This window comes from Hemiscyllium ocellatum, chromosome 13 (assembly GCF_020745735.1).
Source record: "Hemiscyllium ocellatum isolate sHemOce1 chromosome 13, sHemOce1.pat.X.cur, whole genome shotgun sequence".
Classification (NCBI taxonomy): Eukaryota; Metazoa; Chordata; class Chondrichthyes; order Orectolobiformes; family Hemiscylliidae; genus Hemiscyllium; species Hemiscyllium ocellatum.
The window spans coordinates 79470011-79488394 of record NC_083413.1 but is presented as its reverse complement, the minus strand read 5'-3'; the positions used below and the strand labels follow the sequence as shown (position 1 = coordinate 79488394).

General features: G+C 47.2%; 1 protein-coding gene across 1 annotated transcript in view; it reads left to right on the top strand.

The window, feature by feature from the left end:
- The first annotated feature begins 4190 nt into the window (after positions 1 to 4190).
- LOC132821377 (transmembrane 4 L6 family member 5-like) overlaps positions 4191 to 18384 on the top strand; it is a 63884-nt gene continuing 49690 nt past the window's right edge. Inside the window, exon 1 of the mRNA XM_060833958.1 lies at positions 4191 to 4351. Coding sequence (XP_060689941.1) covers positions 4191 to 4351 — 161 coding nt within the window. The remainder of the gene's footprint in view (positions 4352 to 18384) is intronic.

Genomic DNA, 18384 nt, shown 5'->3' with positions numbered 1-18384 from the left:
TGCTGCCACTGCTTCTCTAACACCTCATCCTGAGACTCATCAAATATCACTGTACCGTGCAGCTCAGACTTAGGTAGTCTTGCTTTAGTCAACATCGTCAACACATCTGCTTCCCACATCCCCCAAATGTCTTGAATATCACTTGCTATATCTCCTATCCAATAAACATGAACATCTTTAACTTCTTGCATCACTCATTGTGTATTGGCCTTTTCCATGACCAAGCTCTGCTGTGTGCACTCTAATCTTACCTCTAACTGTAGTAAAGCATCCCTACCTAACAAGTTAGTTGGCGTCTCTTTAGACACTAACATCGGCAGAACTATCTCCCTACCTTCCATTTCTAATCTTACTGGAGCTGTAAATCGGGTTAACTGTGATTTCCCTGAGAACCCTACAGTAATCTCTCTGTCTCTCTCTCTCTCAGCCAGAGCCTTACTTAAACAGACCCTTTGTTCATTTCTAAAAGTCTAATTATCATTCAGGCCTTATCTAAAACATTTAACAGTCTGGTAACTCTTTAACGCTATGACTATTCTCTGCTATTTTACTTTTAACCATCTACTACCAATCTGCTGGCTTTCTAAACAGGTCTATCAGCGGTTTTAGTAAAACGATTTCCCCTTATTTATTTTGCCCTATCTATTCAGGCCCTCATTTCCTGTGAGGCAATGTCTATAGGGTCTTAGATCCACCATGTGGACTTTTATTATCACCATGTGGACTTTTACTCAGACACTTGCTACAGTCTATTCTTACTCACCCCTTACCCCACTGCGCAGTTTTCTTGACCAATTCTCCATGTCTCCTTCAGCCACAATTTACCCCTCGTCTTTGTCTTGGATTGGAGAGACCTTCTGGCAGGTGCCCACATCTCCGAGTCCCCAAGGACCACTCCAAGCCAACGGAACACAGTCCGAATTCACAGCAAAAATGCTAACCTTTTTTTGTTGGGTACCCTTAATCTGTCAGTCTCGGGAGTGCCCCCGGGTGGACCGAGAAAAGTCCTGTTGCTGCTGTCTTCTGTCTCTGCATGACCCTGCACGCAATGCCACATTTGTGGTGGAGAAAATGTAGAGAATCACCAGGAGACACAGAGAGTTCTTCAAGAATTAAGTCTTTTATTTGCAAACAAAAACCATGACACTGAGAAAGCAGATTCTCGGATGCCCACAAATCTCAGGGTCTGTGGATTTTTATTTATCAAGTTCCTGTTAGCCTATCAGCATGTCCAACTATATTAATCAAAGTACCTCACCCTAGCTACACAATAAACCAGTGATGTTAGTTCCCATTATCTTTTTAGTTGTACATTCTACTTAATGTTATTCTAATGTCACGGTTAGATATTTAGTGCTAACTCTTGCAACAATGGTCTTTCATTCCAGACCCTACTAAATATTTTCCTAATATCATGATTAGATATTTATTATCACCTCTGCTACAGTGATCTTCCATTCCAGACTAACCTGTCATGATTAGATATTTAACTATTCCATCTATTACAATAGTCTCCTGTCTCAAACTAACTCTACTAACTATTAATTAGATATTTAATGTCATGTCCCAAATATTTATGGTCCCAATCTTGTCATAATGACACTTAACAGGGAAACTAGCTCTACTAACTGCTAAGTCATCTCGCCATAGTGACCTTTCAGCCTCAACCTTCCTCTGTTAATTGGTGTAAGAGAATTCCACTATTCTTATCCCATCTTGCCTTCCACAGAGCACAGGAGAAAGTGAGGTCTGCAGATGCTGGAGATCAGAGCTGAAAATGATTTGCTGGAAAAGCACAGCAGGTCAGGCAGCATCCAAGGAACAGGAGATTCGACGTTTCGGGCATAAGCCCTTCTTCAGGAAAGGGCTTATTCCTGAAGAAGGGCTTATGCCCGAAATGTCGAATCTCCTATTCCTTGGATGCTGCCTGACCTGCTGCGCTTTTCCAGCAACACATTTTCAGCTTCCACAGAGCACAGATTACCAGTGGTCTTCTTGCTTTAACCCTTCCCATGCTTTAATGCTCTTCTTATTCCATAATCTCTGCTGTATAAAGGAGACCTGTTATTGTTCAACTTTGTCCTCCTAGTTCTAATCTTTCCCAACAAGGTCATGATTAGCAAGCAGTATTGGACTGGGGTGGACAAAGAAGCACATTATAGTGACTAAGTTATAGTCCGACATGTTTATTTGAAATTCCCATCAAAGGCAGCAATCCTCTCAGTTTCCATCCTGTCAAGTTTCGTCAGAGTCTCTCATGTTTCAGTAAGATTGCCTTTTATTCTTTCCAAGCGCCAGGGGAGTGAATGCAGAGTGGCTGGTCAAAGGGACAAGAAATCAGAAAGCTCCAGATGTTTGGGAAGGAAATGTTCAGTGCTAGGTACCTAGACAACCGAAAAGCAGGAATGCTCCATTAGATCAGATTACTTACAGTGTGGAAACAGGCCCTTCAGCCCAACAAGTCCATACTGACCCTCCGAAGAGCAACCCACCCAGACCCATTCCTCTACATTTATCCCTTCACCTAACACTACGGGCAATTTAGCATGGCCAATTCACCTCATCTGCACATCTTTGGACTGTGGGAGGAAACGGGAGCACCCGGAGGAAACCCACGCAGACACGGGGAGAATGTCCAAACTCCACACAGTCAGTTGCCCGGGTGTCTGGCACTGTGAGGCAGCAGTGCTCAGCACTGTGCCACCGTGCCACCCACACCGTGCCGCCCACACCGTGCCGCCCACACTGTGCCACCGTGCCACCCACACTGTGCCACCGTGCTGCCCACACCGTGCCACCCACACTGTGCCGCCCACACCGTGCTGCCCACACCTTGCCACCGTGCTGCCCACACCGTGCCGCCCACACCGTGCCACCGTGCTGCCCACACTGTGCCGCCCACACTGTGCCACCCACACCGCGCCGCCCACACTGTGCCACCGTGCCGCCCACACCGTGCCACCGTGCTGCCCACACCGTGCCGCCCACACTGTGCCACCCACACCGCGCCGCCCACACTGTGCCACCGTGCCACCCACACCGTGCCACCGTGCTGCCCACACCGTGCCGCCCACACTGTGCCACCGTGCCACCCACTGTGCCACCGTGCCACCCACACCGTGCCACCGTGCTGCCCACACCGTGCCGCCCACACCGTGCCACCCACACTGTGCCACCGTGCCACCCACACTGTGCCACCCACACTGTGCCACCGTGCCGCCCACACCGTGCCACCGTGCTGCCCACACCGTGCCACCCACACTGTGCCACCGTGCCGCCCACACCGTGCCACCGTGCCACCCACACTGTGCCGCCCACACTGTGCCGCCCACACTGTGCCACCCACACTGTGCCACCGTGCTGCCCACACTGTGCCGCCCACACTGTGCCACCGTGCCACCCACACTGTGCCGCCCACACTGTGCCGCCCACACTGTGCAGCCCACACCGTGCCGCCCACACTGTGCTGCCCACACTGTGCCGCCCACACTGTGCCACCGTGCCGCCCACACCGTGCTGCCCACACCGTGCCGCCCACACTGTGCCACCCACACTGTGCCACCCACACCGTGCCACCCACACCGTGCCGCCCACACTGTGCCACCGTGCAGCCCACGTACTGGATGAGTTGCGGAGATCTTGAACTCAGAGAATCCATCTTTCAACAGCAGCATCAAGCATTGGAAATCGAATATATACAAACACAATCTTGGCCAAAACAGTCATTTCCAATAATTATTGTCCGGTCAAAAGCAGAAATTGGCGGAAAAGCTCAACAAGTCTGGCAGCATCAATGGAGAGAGAGAGAGAGGACTCAGCATTGAGGTTTCGGGTCCGGTGACATGCCTGCTGTCTGGGGACCTTCGTGAGAAAACGGACTGCTAATCCATCCGCTGGGGGTGGGGACCTTGCATCTCACCCCAGCTGCTGTTGGTGGTGGACGAGGAAGGGGAAGCGCAGTCCACATCCAGCGGGACCGCTGTCCGTGTGATGCGTTTCCAATCAGCGCAGTTGTTGGGGAGGGCAGGGTGGCTGACTCTGGGATGTGTCACACCCTCCCCCTGTCAGCACAACATTGCTCACCCTTGGGCTCTGCGGGACTGAGTCTCCCAGGGGATTGAGGATACATTGCAGAGGGCCCGGGTGTGTGCACAGCGCGAGTTTGGGAGCAGCCCAGGGGTGGGGGGGAGATGTGTCCCGGACTGTGTGCTCGCTGTGTTAGCACACTGCTGCTGTCTCTGGCTCTCATCTCCACCGCTGCCAGCGTCTTGCTCCTCTTCCCGAATGGAGAGAGGGACACATCAGCTGGCAAGCCCGGCTGCTGCCTGGATTGTGGGGCAGCGGCTTCACGGTAAGACTCCAAAGTGTGCCCGGGGTGGCCAGGGGTTTGAAGTATAATTTTGGAAGGAAACTTTCTGAGATTTGCACAAAGCCTTGGAGCTGGACCAACTGTGCCCCAAGATAAAAAGCAAATGACTGCGGATGCTGCAATCTGAAACCAAAAGAGAAAATGCTGGAAAATCTCAGCAGGTCTGGCAGCATCTGTAAGGAGAGAAAACAGCTGGACATTTCGAGTCTTAACTGTCAAAGCTTTGACAAAGGGTCAGTTAGACTCGAAACATCAGCTTTTGTGTCCAAGTTGAGGTGACATGGACAGTTCAGAGATTCCCTCATTTATTGGTAGGAACTGAACTGGATGTCAGTGTCTTCCTGCCCTTGAGGGGGAGGGGGTGGGGAGGGGGGTGGGGGGGGGATTTCAGCTGGCAGCCTGACTGAGCTGGGAGACCCCCTGGATGGCAATCAGTTGCTCCTCTTTGACAGGGAGGGTGAGCAGACAGAATGACCACTCACTAGTTGCACACAGGCCAGTTCTAACAAAGTGAAGGAACACGCCACGCTTTAGCCGAACTGTAAAGTTTTCCAACTCACCTCCAGCGCTCATCTGCCCTCTTTTATCATCCCGCTTTTGAAAGCCTCTGTTTGATATCGTCACAGAATCGTTACAACTCAAGTGGAGTCCATTCGGTCCATCATACTTGCACCTGCTCTGTTCCCAGGTGGCAATCTCCTGCCTTCTTCCCATATCCTTAACAACAGTCCTGTTCAAATAGCCACCCAGTGCCCCTCTTGAATGCTCCTGTTGAACCTACCTCCACTACATTGCTTGCTGGTCTCAGCTAGAAAAGATAGTTTTTTTTTCTTCTTCCCCCAACAAATGTTTAGTAAGACGGGGCGAGGAGTCAATTTTGATCACAGAGTTGCTAATTCACTGCCCACTGCTAATCTACACTATCTTTTGGAAAGAAACCACATGAAATGGTAACTGATGAAAGTGGTTGTCTGAAGCTGACAGGGTCTTCCAGGACATCACCAGAACATTCAATCTGCCCAGACTGCAGGATCTTAACAATCTGATTTGGCTGCCTCCGAACAAAAGCTTTCTTTTTCAAATGAAAAAAATGCTCGTGTTCTTGCTCCTTGCATTGTATTGTTTCAATGACTTTGTTGGTCAAAAAACATTGCCAGGAGAGGAATGTCAAAAGGGTTCTCAAACATACCAAGTCCTCACGGAGAGATGTGGGTAAGGTGACGGAGGAGCTATCTCACGTGTGGCACGGTCCTGCAGGAACCTTCTTTATTCATTCATGAGATATGGGCATCACTGTTTGTCCTATTTATTATGCATCTTCAATTGTCCTTCTCATCTAACCCCTCACCTGCTTTGTATCATGAAAACATTTATCATTTAATCTCTTCTGCTCACAGCTCTATCATTGGATCCTGCCTTTTGTACCCCCTTCCCTTTCAGAATCATTGACTCTGTTTCCCTTTCACTGTCAGACCTGCTGAGTGTTCCCAGCATTTCTGCTTTTGGTTCAAATTTCTAGCTTTTGCACCTTCAACCCAATTCAACAGGTCCTGGCATTTCTCTCCCTACTCCCCCTATCTGTTCCAGATCTCATTACAACTTTCTCCCAAAATATTGTTCTGTAACGTCTTAATTGAGCACCAGCCAACACTGATGTCCGCCCATACTCCATCACCAATGATTCACTTTTGCCTGCCTCCTGTCTGCCCTGTGATCCTCTTCTCATCCTCCCTGCAGTTACATTGGGCTTTTCATCCTGACCTTCTTGTGGGACATTATTGTACAATACATCTTGTGAATGTAGCTTTCTCATTTTCATCGACTCTACCATAACAGAAAAGAAGTCAGTCAAGAGTGAGCTTATTTTTTGGGTGCTCCTTTTGGGTACGTTACTGGTGTGGGTGCTGGTTGGTCGAGGAAGCAAATGGGACAATTGTAGCTGGATGTTTCTGAACAGGAGTGGACTGCCCCTGCCCAAGTTCCATTTGATGTATATCAGGGGGATGAACAGTGGGCAGTGAATGGCAGTGAGGAAAGTTGATCCCTGGAAAGGACTGGTCAATATGGACTGTACATAGAACATACAGCGCAGTACAGCCCTTTGACCCTCGATGTTGCACCAACCTGTGGAACCAATCTGAAGCCCATCTATCTTACACTATTCCATTTCCATCCATATGTTTATCCAATGACCATTTAAATGCCCTTAAAGTTGGCGAGTCTACCACTGTTGCAGGCAGTGCGTTTCAAGCCCCTACTACTCTCTGAGTAAAGAAACTACCTCTGACATCTGTGGGCGGCACGGTGGCACAGTGGTTAGCACTGCTGTCTCACAGCGCCGGAGACCCGGGTTCAATTCCCGGCTCAGGCGACAGACTGTGTGGAGTTTGCACATTCTCCCCGTGTCTGCGTGGGTTTCCTCTGAATGCTCCGGTTTCCTCCCACAGTCCAAAAATGTGCAGGGTAGGTGAATTGGCCATGCTAAATTACCCGTAGTGTTAGGTGAAGGGGAAATGTAGGGGAATAGGTCGGTGTGGACTTGTTGGGCCGAAGGGCCTGTTTCCACACTGTAAGTAATCTAATCTATATCCATCACCTCTCAATTTATAACCATGTCTCCTCATGCTAGCCATCACCATCTGAGGAAAAAGGCTCTCACTGTCCACCCTATCTAACCCTCTGATTATCTTATATGTCTCAATTAAGTCACTTCTCTCTAACAAAAACATCCTCTAATCCCTCAGCCTTTCCTCATAAGACCTTCCTTCCATACCAGGCAACATCCTAGTAAATCTCCTCTGAATCCTTTCCACTTCCTTCCTATAATGCAATGTGTGTTTAACAATAAATAAACTAAGGTAAAATCAATTATATCTTAAAAAAAATTGCATAAGTAATTTTAAAAATATAATAAATTACATCGAGCTTTTAATCCAATTTTAGAGTGATGGGGATAAAGGGTACACTACAAAAGAAATGAATGAACGTAAATGAATGTTAAATATTTCTCATTTATATGCAATGTTCTATATGATTTGTAACATGTAGTTCATATTACTGTGTAATTTTTAAGTTGCATGTGCATTTTATATGTTAAGTCTTTTTATTTGTAATGTGTTTTGTATTGTTCTCAGTGCATAAACTAATGTCAGAAGAGACAATGGAGCTTAGATGACGAGATAGAGGATGGAGAAAGAGGGAGAGGTGGGTTTCAGGGCTGGAGGTTTGGCAAGAGAGAGGGAGAGATAGGCTTTGGGGAAGGTCAGAGAAATAGATCTTGGGGAAAGTAGGGTGGATTCTCAGGGCAAGTGAGATGGAAAGCAAAGAAAGTGTCTTGGGGACGTGGGGGGTGGGGAATGTTGTAAGGGGTAGGGGAGAGAGAGAAGAGAAACTGAGCAACAGAGTTTTGTATAATCTGAGATAGGGACAGAAACCAGATTCAGTGGCCATCAACAGAGATGATGAGTTACTGCTTCAGATATGACAGTGAACTGAAGAACCTCATGACAATGTGAAGAGTTTGACCTTAAGATCATAAGGAACGGGAGTAGGCCACTCAGCCCCTCAAGGCCTGCTCTGCCATTCAATAGTTTGACTCATTCAAAATTCCTCATATCCATTTCCTGCATTTTCCCCTGTACTCTTGATTCCCCGACTGATCAAGAATCTATCAATCTCATCCTTAACTATTCATGAGGACTCTGCCCCAGCAGTTCTTTTTGTCAAGGAGTTCCAAACACTCTCAATCCTCTGAGAGAAGAAATTCCTCCTTGTCTCAGTCTTAAAATGGCGCCCCTCTATTCTGGTTAGAGACAAAAAAAAACTGCAGATGCTGGAATCCAAGGTTGACAGGCAGGATGCTGGAAGGACACAGCAGGCCAGGCAGCACCAGGAGGTGGAGAAGTCGATGTTTCGGGTGGAACCCTTCTTCAGGAGAAATGTCAGCATCTCCGCATCTCCGGTTTGCTGTGTCCTTCCAGCCTCCTGCTTGGCTCGTTTATTCTGAACCTGGCCTCTCCCATGAGGGGAAACATCCTCTCTGCGTTGACCCTGTCACGCCCCTCAATGTTTTAACGAGGTCATCTCTCATTCTCTAAATTCCAGTAAGTTAAGTCCCAACCTAACTAGCCTTTGCTCATAAGGCAATCCCTCGTACCGGGGATCACCCGAGTGAACCTTCTCTGAACTGCCTCCAGTGAAATGATTTCTTTTCTTAAATAAGGGACCAAACTGCTTACAGTGCTCCAGATGTGGTCTCACCACCACCTTCTGGATCGGTGGTGCTGGAAGAGCACAGCAGTTCAGGCAGCATCCAAAGTGCAGTGAAATCGACGTTTTGGGCAAAAGCCCACCATCACCTTGCCCAGTTGCAGTCAGACTTCCCTACTTTTATACTCCATCCCCCTTGAAATAAGGGCCAACATTCCATTAGCCTTCCTGATTCCCTGCTGCTCCTGTGTGCTAACATTCTGTGTTCCGTGCCCAAGTTCCTCCAAGTCCCTTTGTGTTGCAACTTTCTGCTGTTTTTCTTCACTTAATGTTCTGTCCTTTTGTCCTCTCTTCCAAAATGAATAACTATGCATTTTCCCACTTTGCTTGCCAAGCTTACTTTACCCATCTGTCACTCTATAAATGATCGCATCCCTCTCGGAGCTTGCTTTTCCATCCATTTGTCTGTCATCTGCAAATCTGGCTTCAGGACTCCCTTCATCTAAGTCATTAATACATTTTGTAAAGAGTTTTGATCCCAGCCATTGATCCCTGTGGAACCCCACAGATCATCAACCTGAAAAAGGTTAAAACCTTATCCCCACTCGCTGTTACCTGCCCATTGGCCAATTCTCTATCCATGCCAAGAAACTATCTCCAACACTGGGCTCTCTTCGTAAGACTTGACCTTTTGTGAGGTATCTTGTCAAATGCCTCTGGAAGGCTAAGTAAACACATCTGCTGGTTGAATTAAGACATCCTAAAAAAACTCTGATAAGTTAGTCAGACACAATTTCCCTTTCACAGAGTCATCCTGACAATGCTGGATTAGTTCATGCTTCACATCGCAACCCTTCCAATAATCTCAAAACCCAAACAGACCAGTCAAACACACTTCTCCTTTTACAAAGCGATGTTGATTTTGCCCTATCATGTGATTTTCCCCAAGTTTCCTGTTAGCAAGTGTTCTATATCAGATGTCAAGTTGACTGGTTCATTTCCCTGTTCTCCTTTAGTGGGGCCACATCTTTATTTATTACGCAGGACTCAAAACGTTAACTCTTGTTTCTCTCTCCACAATTGCTGCCAGACCTACAGAGTTTCTCCAGCAATTTCTGCTGTTGTGTGTTTCATCATCTGCATTTCCTTGTTTTCTTAACATTTGTGTATTTCCAAACAGCATCACAAACCATCGTGTTTTGTTTCAAGTGCCTGTGACCTCCTAGACTACTCGGTCTCTCATGGTCTGGGGTTAGATAAAATCTCAGGACTCTTGGACAATTACCTTGTAACTAATTCACAGCAGGGGCTCCCACAGGGGTCAGGACAGGAATCGTTGCAGAATAATTTGAGCAGCAAGGGGGAAGCCGGGAAATCTGAATTCCCCAAATGCTGGTCACAACGTGCAGGACAGTACTTGGACAGAACCATCCCTAGAATAGAGATGAAATGAAGCAACTAGCCTGGGCCCCATATTGGTAACATTGGTACCCAGGAGTGGGAGACCACACAGTGTGATTTGCCCCAAGGAAGGGTAGCTGCAGAATCTGAAATTTGCCCCGGGAGAGGGGGAGCCTGCCTCTCTGAGTTGCTCCAGGAGAGGAGGATCCCCTCTCATATTTTTCATATATATACCACAACAAGCAATCACAGAATTATTACAGCACAGAGTGAGAGACCTTTCAGCCCATCACATCTGTGCTGGCTCTCCAGTAAAGCAATTTGCCTTGTGCTATCCTCCCAACCTTCTCCTGCAGAGTCTTCCTTTTCAAACAACAGTTTAATTCCCTTTTAAATATCGCGATTGAAAGTTGTTCCGGACCCTAAACACTCACAGTGTCAAAAACAAACTCGTCTTCACGTTTTCCGTTGCTTCCTTCGTCAATCGCCTTCAACCTGTACCCTCTGGCTCTCAAACCTTCCAGCAATCTCCCTATTCACTCAGTCCGGACTCCTCGCAACCATGAACACTTTGATTAAATCGCTTGTCAACTTTCTCCTCTCCAATGTTTACAGTTCCAACATTTATTTCCAATTATTCTTTCAGGGGATGTGGACTGGCTAGTCTAGCATTCATTGTCCATCCCTGATCACCAGCAACAGCTGGTGGTGAGCTCCTGAACTGAGAAACTTTCCTCCCTTGAACCATTCTGGTGATTTTTGTTTAATTTCTAAACCCTCATGAATGCCTTAACAAAGTGGAAATTTGTCCTCTGTGGCCTTTTGCTCCAACTTCGTCCAATTATTTAGGAGTTTCTGAAGATTGTGGGAGTAGCTGGGCTCATTACTGTGACTGGATTCTGAAAATTGTCTGAGTGGTACAAAGCCAGCTACAAGATTGGGGCATGGGATCCCAATATAATCACTGAATTCACCTCTCTGTCAATTCGAGACTAACCTAGTCATATATAGATTACTAGAGATTTAGTAATCCCTGCAGCTAAACGTGGCTAGAATTTCAAAGTGGAGAGAGTCAACTGAGGGAGGCAGAATAAAGGGGGACTATGTTGTCACCAGAAAAAGAACATTGTGCAACTATCTGAGAACATTGCGATGGAAGGACTGGAGAGAAACTACGCCTTTCCAGTCAGGCGTTTACAAATTCTGCACCAATAGCTAGAGAAAACTTTTGCAGCAATGGACGAACGATTTCAGGAAAAGGGGCCAGCTTTCTCCAGTATTATTCCTGGCAAGTCCAACTCCCATAGTAACTGGGGAAAGAAGTTTGGGTTGCACACAAGGCACCAACAAAAGGCAGCTCACCAAGGGCAACGAAGGATGAGCAATAACTGCTGGCCAGCCAGCAATGTCCACATCCAATGTGGGCTCTGCACAAAGTATCTGAATGATCATTTCCTTGAACTATTACAAAAAGACAAAAAGTGGATGCAAAGGGTGTCCATGTAGTACTTCAATGTGGGTGAAATGGCACTCTGAGTTCAGCTGAAAGCATTTAAATCAAATAAATCTCCTAGATCGGGGGAGGTTTATTCCAAAGAGTTCAGATGTACTTATGTGGAGATCTCTGAGGAATCCATTGAAGGACTCAATGGAAGCCACGGATGTACCTGGTTACTGTTCAACCATAGCCTCTGAGTCCTCCTCCAGTTCTGTGCAAAATTCCACCATCAGAAGTCTCTGTCCTTTCCTTGTTTCCAAAGGTTGGGCCATGGGATCTCTGTTGTGATTGGATTCTGACCATTGTATGGGTGGAGCAAAGGCAGCTACAAGTCTGGGGGTTGGGGGTTAATGTGGATTGGTCCATGCTTACAGGCAGACAATGGCTGTGGTCTGCCATTCCTTCTGCAGGATGGTTGACCAGGGACTTTCTCATTCTCACTATGTGCTAACATTTGTACTGGAAATGCATAGTTTCTCTCCAGTCTTACCCACTGGTAATCAAGCTCTTTGGCTGTAAATCAAATACATATTTCCCAGTCAACAAATGCTATAGAGTTGGACATAGCATCGTACAGCACGGGAAAAGAACCTTCAGTCTAACTCATCTGCGCTAACCAGACATCCCAGTCTGACCTAGTCCCATTCTGAACCCAGATCTACCACTGTTCCACAAGATCTCTTCCTGTCAGAGTACAGTCTCATTAAACAGCAGCTAATTCAGTGTTACAAAGGGTACATTTACTGTCAATCAATCTCCTCTGACAAAGTGATAACCCACCTGGGCTGCAGTTAAAACCCCAGGAAGATGTGAAAAGGTTTCAACATGGGAAACTCAAAAGTTGTAAAGAATCAAGGAAAAGAAGTGGGGGTGTAGAGATAAAAACCAAACTCCAGGCCCAAAATCTCTGATAATTACTCGAGGGAGGGGGCAAGGGAAGTATGGACTGAGTGGGGTGTTTCAAGGTGGGACTCGTGTTTTTTAAATCTTCATTATTTACCTGAACACTGAAACTGAATGTAGATTAGTTCCATATGTGGTTTAGACCAACTAGGATGGACAATGAACTCAAAAAGGCAGATGACAGTGGAGACTAACGAGGGGTGTTGTTCAATGCCTGGCCTTAACAAGGTAAATTCAGAACCAAAATATTACAAATTGCCTTATAAGTAAAACATTGGCTGAGTAATAGACACAGTGTTTGGACATGTGGTTTGATTATTCAGAATCTCAGGGTGTTGAAACATAAACTAAAATTAGTGAATGTGGCAAACTGTAACAACGCTCGGGCCTTTTAACCAGGGTCAGTGGACATCACTGATGAAACAGTGTTCTGACATGGAGTAAACCCTCCTGCTTAATTTAAAACCAGCAACACAGAAAAGATTTATTCAGTGCAGTAGTTTGTGAAAATTCGATAGGCCAAGAACTAATTAAAGAAAAAATTAACAACTTCACTTCTTAAAATATATCAGAGAATAATTAACAAACAACTATTTACAATTCCTTCCTCTAACCTATCTGCTACTTTTCCTTCTCTAATACCAGTCCGTTAAAACTCCCAATTAAGAATTACAAACAAGACTTCTTATTTCAATACCAGACAGCTTTTGGTTCTTCTATTTGGTTCTTCTTTTCTTTTTAGGGACTCTGCTTTATGGGTTACTGATCAATAACAGTACTTTAAAGAGAGCTATTTCTCAGACAATCTCTTTACATGCTGGTAGCTGGGCTGTTCTCCTCCCAAATGTTCAGTTTCCCCCAGTCTTATACCCCTAAAGCATCGGATTGTGTCATTGGCTTTCAAGATTGTCAATATACTCAATTCAAACGGGATTGGAGTTTGGTGTTTTTCAGGGTATAATTTAAACTGATTGGCCGAATTCAAATCTGTTTTATAATTTCCAGGCAATTTAGCTTTCGACCAAGTGTTACATTGCTACATTTTTGAGAACATGTGGTGCTGTCAGTTAGCCCTACCAGGTTTTAACTCTCTTAAAGGCACAGTATACCCACATGTTCGTAACAAGTGTGACCTTGCGTTTACACTCAGACTGAACATGGGTGTAGGAGCCCCAGAAATCCAGCAAAGGCTTATTTTGATTGGTGGACTGATATCATGCATTATCCTGAAATTTCTGAAAAGCAAAACTTGTTTATTCCTTATTCACAAGCAAATGACTGGGTAACATTCCTAACTGTGTGAGAACACAAGTGTTTCATAATAATAATTCTTCTCGAAAGACAATATTTTTGTGCTGATCAACCAGAGCTGTTGGACTGAGGCTAGAGCTTATTAATCTTGTTCATCCCAGGTGTTTCTGGCTGCACTTTCCATTCATGCTGCTGCCACTGATCGTTGCTGCTGTTTCTTCACCAACTCCAGGAGTAAGGTAAGACCAGTGGGACTGACCAACAACTCAGTGTGGCAATCACTGTCACAATCACACTGGGGAGTGTGGCAATCACTGTCACAATCACGCTGCGGACTGTGGCAATCACTGTCACAATCGCACTGGGGAGTGTGGCAATCACTGTCACAATCACGCTGCGGACTGTGGCAATCACTGTCACAATCACACCGGGGAGTGTGGCAATCACTGTCATAATCGCACTGGGGGGTGTGGCAATCACTGTCACAATCGCACTGGGGTGTGTGGGAATCACTGTCACGATCGCACTGGGGAGTATGGGAATCACTGTCACGATCACACTGGGGAGTGTGGGAATCACTGTCACAATCGCACTGGGGTGTGTGGGAATCACTGTCACGATCGCACTGGGGAGTATGGGAATCACTGTCACGATCGCACTGGGGAGTGTGGGAATCACTGTCACGATCACACTGGGGTGTGTGGGAATCACTGTCACGATCGCACTGGGGAGTATGGGAATCACTGTCACGATCGCACTGGGGAGTGTGGGAATCACTGTCACGATCGCACTGGGGAGTATGGGAATCACTGTCACGATCACACTGGGGTGTGTGGGAATCACTGTCACAATCGCACTGGGGTGTGTGGGAATCACTGTCACGATCGCACTGGGGAGTATGGGAATCACTGTCACGATCGCACTGGGGAGTGTGGGAATCACTGTCACGATCACACTGGGGTGTGTGGGAATCACTGTCACGATCGCACTGGGGTGTGTGGTTATCACTGTCACGAGCACACTGGGGAGTGTGGGAATCACTGTCACGATCGCACTGGGGAGTGTGGTTATCACTGTCACGATCGCACTGGGGAGTGTGGGAATCACTGTCACGGTCACACTGGGGTGTGTGGGAATCACTGTCACGATCACACTGGGGAGTGTGGGAATCACTGTCACGATCACACTGGGGAGTGTGGTTATCACTGTCACGATCACACTGGGGAGTGTGGGAATCACTGTCACGATCACACTGGGGAGTGTGGTTATCACTGTCACGATCACACTGGGGAGTGTGGTTATCACTGTCACGATCGCACTGGGGAGTGTGGGAATCACTGTCACGGTCACACTGGGGTGTGTGGGAATCACTGTCACGATCACACTGGGGAGTGTGGGAATCACTGTCACGATCACACTGGGGAGTGTGGTTATCACTGTCACGATCACACTGGGGAGTGTGGGAATCACTGTCACGATCACACTGGGGAGTGTGGTTATCACTGTCACGATCACACTGGGGAGTGTGGTTATCACTGTCACAATCACACTGGGGAGTGTGGGAATCACTGTCACAGTCACACTGGGGTGTGTGGGAATCACTGTCACGGTCGCACTGGGGTGTGTGGGAATCACTGTCACGATCACACTGGGGTGTGTGGGAATCACTGTCACGGTCGCACTGGGGTGTGTGGGAATCACTGTCACGATCACACTGGGGAGTGTGGGAATCACTGTCACGATCACACTGAGGTGTGTGGGAATCACTGTCACGATCACACTGGGGAGTGTGGGAATCACTGTCACGATCACACTGGGGAGTGTGGGATTCACTGTCCCAATCACGCTGGGGAGTGTGGGAATCACTGTCACGATCACACTGGGGAGTGTGGGAATCCTGTCATGATTGCGCTGGGGAGTGTGGGAATCACTGTCACAATCACACTGGGGAGTGTGGGAATCACTGTCACGATCACACTGGGGTGTGTGGGAATCACTGTCACGATCGCACTGGGGTGTGTGGTTATCACTGTCACGAGCACACTGGGGAGTGTGGGAATCACTGTCACAATCACACTGGGGTGTGTGGGAATCACTGTCACGGTCGCACTGGGGAGTGTGGGAATCACTGTCACAATCGCACTGGGGAGTGTGGGAATCACTGTCACAATCGCACTGGGGAGTGTGGTTATCACTGTCACGATCGCACTGGGGAGTGTGGTTATCACTGTCACGATCGCACTGGGGAGTGTGGGAATCACTGTCACGATCACACTGGGGTGTGTGGGAATCACTGTCACGATCACACTGGGGAGTGTGGGAATCACTGTCACGATCACACTGGGGAGTGTGGTTATCACTGTCACGATCACACTGGGGAGTGTGGTTATCACTGTCACAATCACACTGGGGAGTGTGGGAATCACTGTCACAGTCACACTGGGGTGTGTGGGAATCACTGTCACGATCACACTGGGGAGTGTGGGAATCACTGTCACGATCACACTGGGGAGTGTGGTTATCACTGTCACGATCACACTGGGGAGTGTGGTTATCACTGTCACAATCACACTGGGGAGTGTGGGAATCACTGTCACAGTCACACTGGGGTGTGTGGGAATCACTGTCACGGTCGCACTGGGGTGTGTGGGAATCACTGTCACGATCACACTGGGGTGTGTGGGAATCACTGTCACGGTCGCACTGGGGTGTGTGGGAATCACTGTCACGATCACACTGGGGAGTGTGGGAATCACTGTCACGATCGCACTGGGGAGTGTGGGAATCACTGTCACGATCACACTGAGGTGTGTGGGAATCACTGTCACGATCACACTGGGGAGTGTGGGAATCACTGTCACGATCACACTGGGGAGTGTGGGATTCACTGTCCCAATCACGCTGGGGAGTGTGGGAATCACTGTCACGATCACACTGGGGAGTGTGGGAATCCTGTCATGATTGCGCTGGGGAGTGTGGGAATCACTGTCACAATCACACTGGGGAGTGTGGGAATCACTGTCACGGTCACACTGGGGTGTGTGGGAATCACTGTCACGATCACACTGGGGTGTGTGGGAATCACTGTCACGGTCGCACTGGGGTGTGTGGGAATCACTGTCACGATCGCACTGGGGTGTATGGGAATCACTGTCACGATCGCACTGGGGAGTGTGGGAATCACTGTCACGATCGCACTGGGGAGTGCGGGAATCATTGGCACCAATTTTGCTCCATGAACTGTAAAATACAGCACACGCTCATTATGACACTTTCCCCAGAGCTCAGAGTAACTAACTCAATTCGGACTGGATTGGAACCAAGAACATTCACATTTGTCATTTTTTGGATGTAGTTTTGCTCGCTGAGCTGGAAGGTACATTTTCAGATGTTTTATCACCATACTAGGTAACATCATCAGTGAGTCTCCGGCAAGAGCTTTAGCCAGAGGCTCACTGAAGATGTTACCCAGGATGGAAATGAAATGTCGGAAAATGTACCTTCCAGCTCAGTGAGCAAGCCTACATCCAGTACCTCAACCTGAGCTACAAATCTTCTCAAAACTCGCTACTTTTTCATGTTTGTTGCTTAAATTGTAAAATTCTACAACATACAGTTCATTGTTAGGCTTTTGACAGGCAAGAGAGCACTGGGGGGTCCAAGGGAATTAAAATAGACATTCATAAAATCAGTAAGAAAATGGAATGCTTATCACAGGTTGAACAACTGTTTATCTTTGGATCTGCAGATGCTTTTGTCAGTCGTTTGGTCCAAACTAGCGATCATTTTCTCCATTATCTGCTTTGGAGTGTCTGCCTGTGGCCTGGCTAATGGACCACTTTGCTTATTTAAAGTCACTGTATCCAACAACACCCAGGTTCAGCAGTGGGGACATCCATTCCAAAACTGGTCCACAAGTGCCAGGTAATATGCATCACACTGGGATTATGTTAAAGACTGAGGCTGGCTTTGTTAAAACAGCATGATTAGTAAAAACACCACTCAATCAAAAATTAAAGTTACTTTCAATGGAATTGAATTCCAGAAGTAACGGTATATCTCACATTTAGGATAAATCGCTGGACCAAAAGAAAAGATTAGAATATAACAGTTCAGTTAATCACATAGGACAGAGCACAGTGTAACAGCACAGTCAGATAGATCACAGCTCAGTGTAACAGCACAGTCAGATAGATCACAGCTCAATGTAACAGCACAGTCGGATAAATCAGAGCTCAGTGTAACAGCACAGTCGGATAGATCAGAGCTCAATGTAACAGAACAGTTAGATAGATCACAGCTCAGTGTAACAGCAAAGTCTGATAGACCAGAGCTCAGTGGAACAATACAGTCTCGTAGACCAGAGATGAATGTGACAGCACAGTCAAATAGATCAGCTCTCAGTGTAAAAGCACAGTCAAATAGACGAGAGCTCAGTGTAACAGCACAGTCGGATAGATCACAGCTCAGTGTAACAGCACAGTCGGATTGACCAGAGCTCAGTGTAACAGCATAGTCGGATAGACCAGAAATCAGTGTAACAGCACAGTCAGATAGATCACAGCTCAGTGTAACAGCACAGTCGGATTGATCAGAGCTCAGTGTAACAGCACAGTCGGATAAACCAGAGCTCAGTGGAACAATACAGTCTCGTAGACCAGAGATGAATGTGACAGCACAGTCAAATAGATCAGCTCTCAGTGTAACAGCACAGTCGGATTGACCAGAGCTCAGTGTAACAGCATAGTCGGAT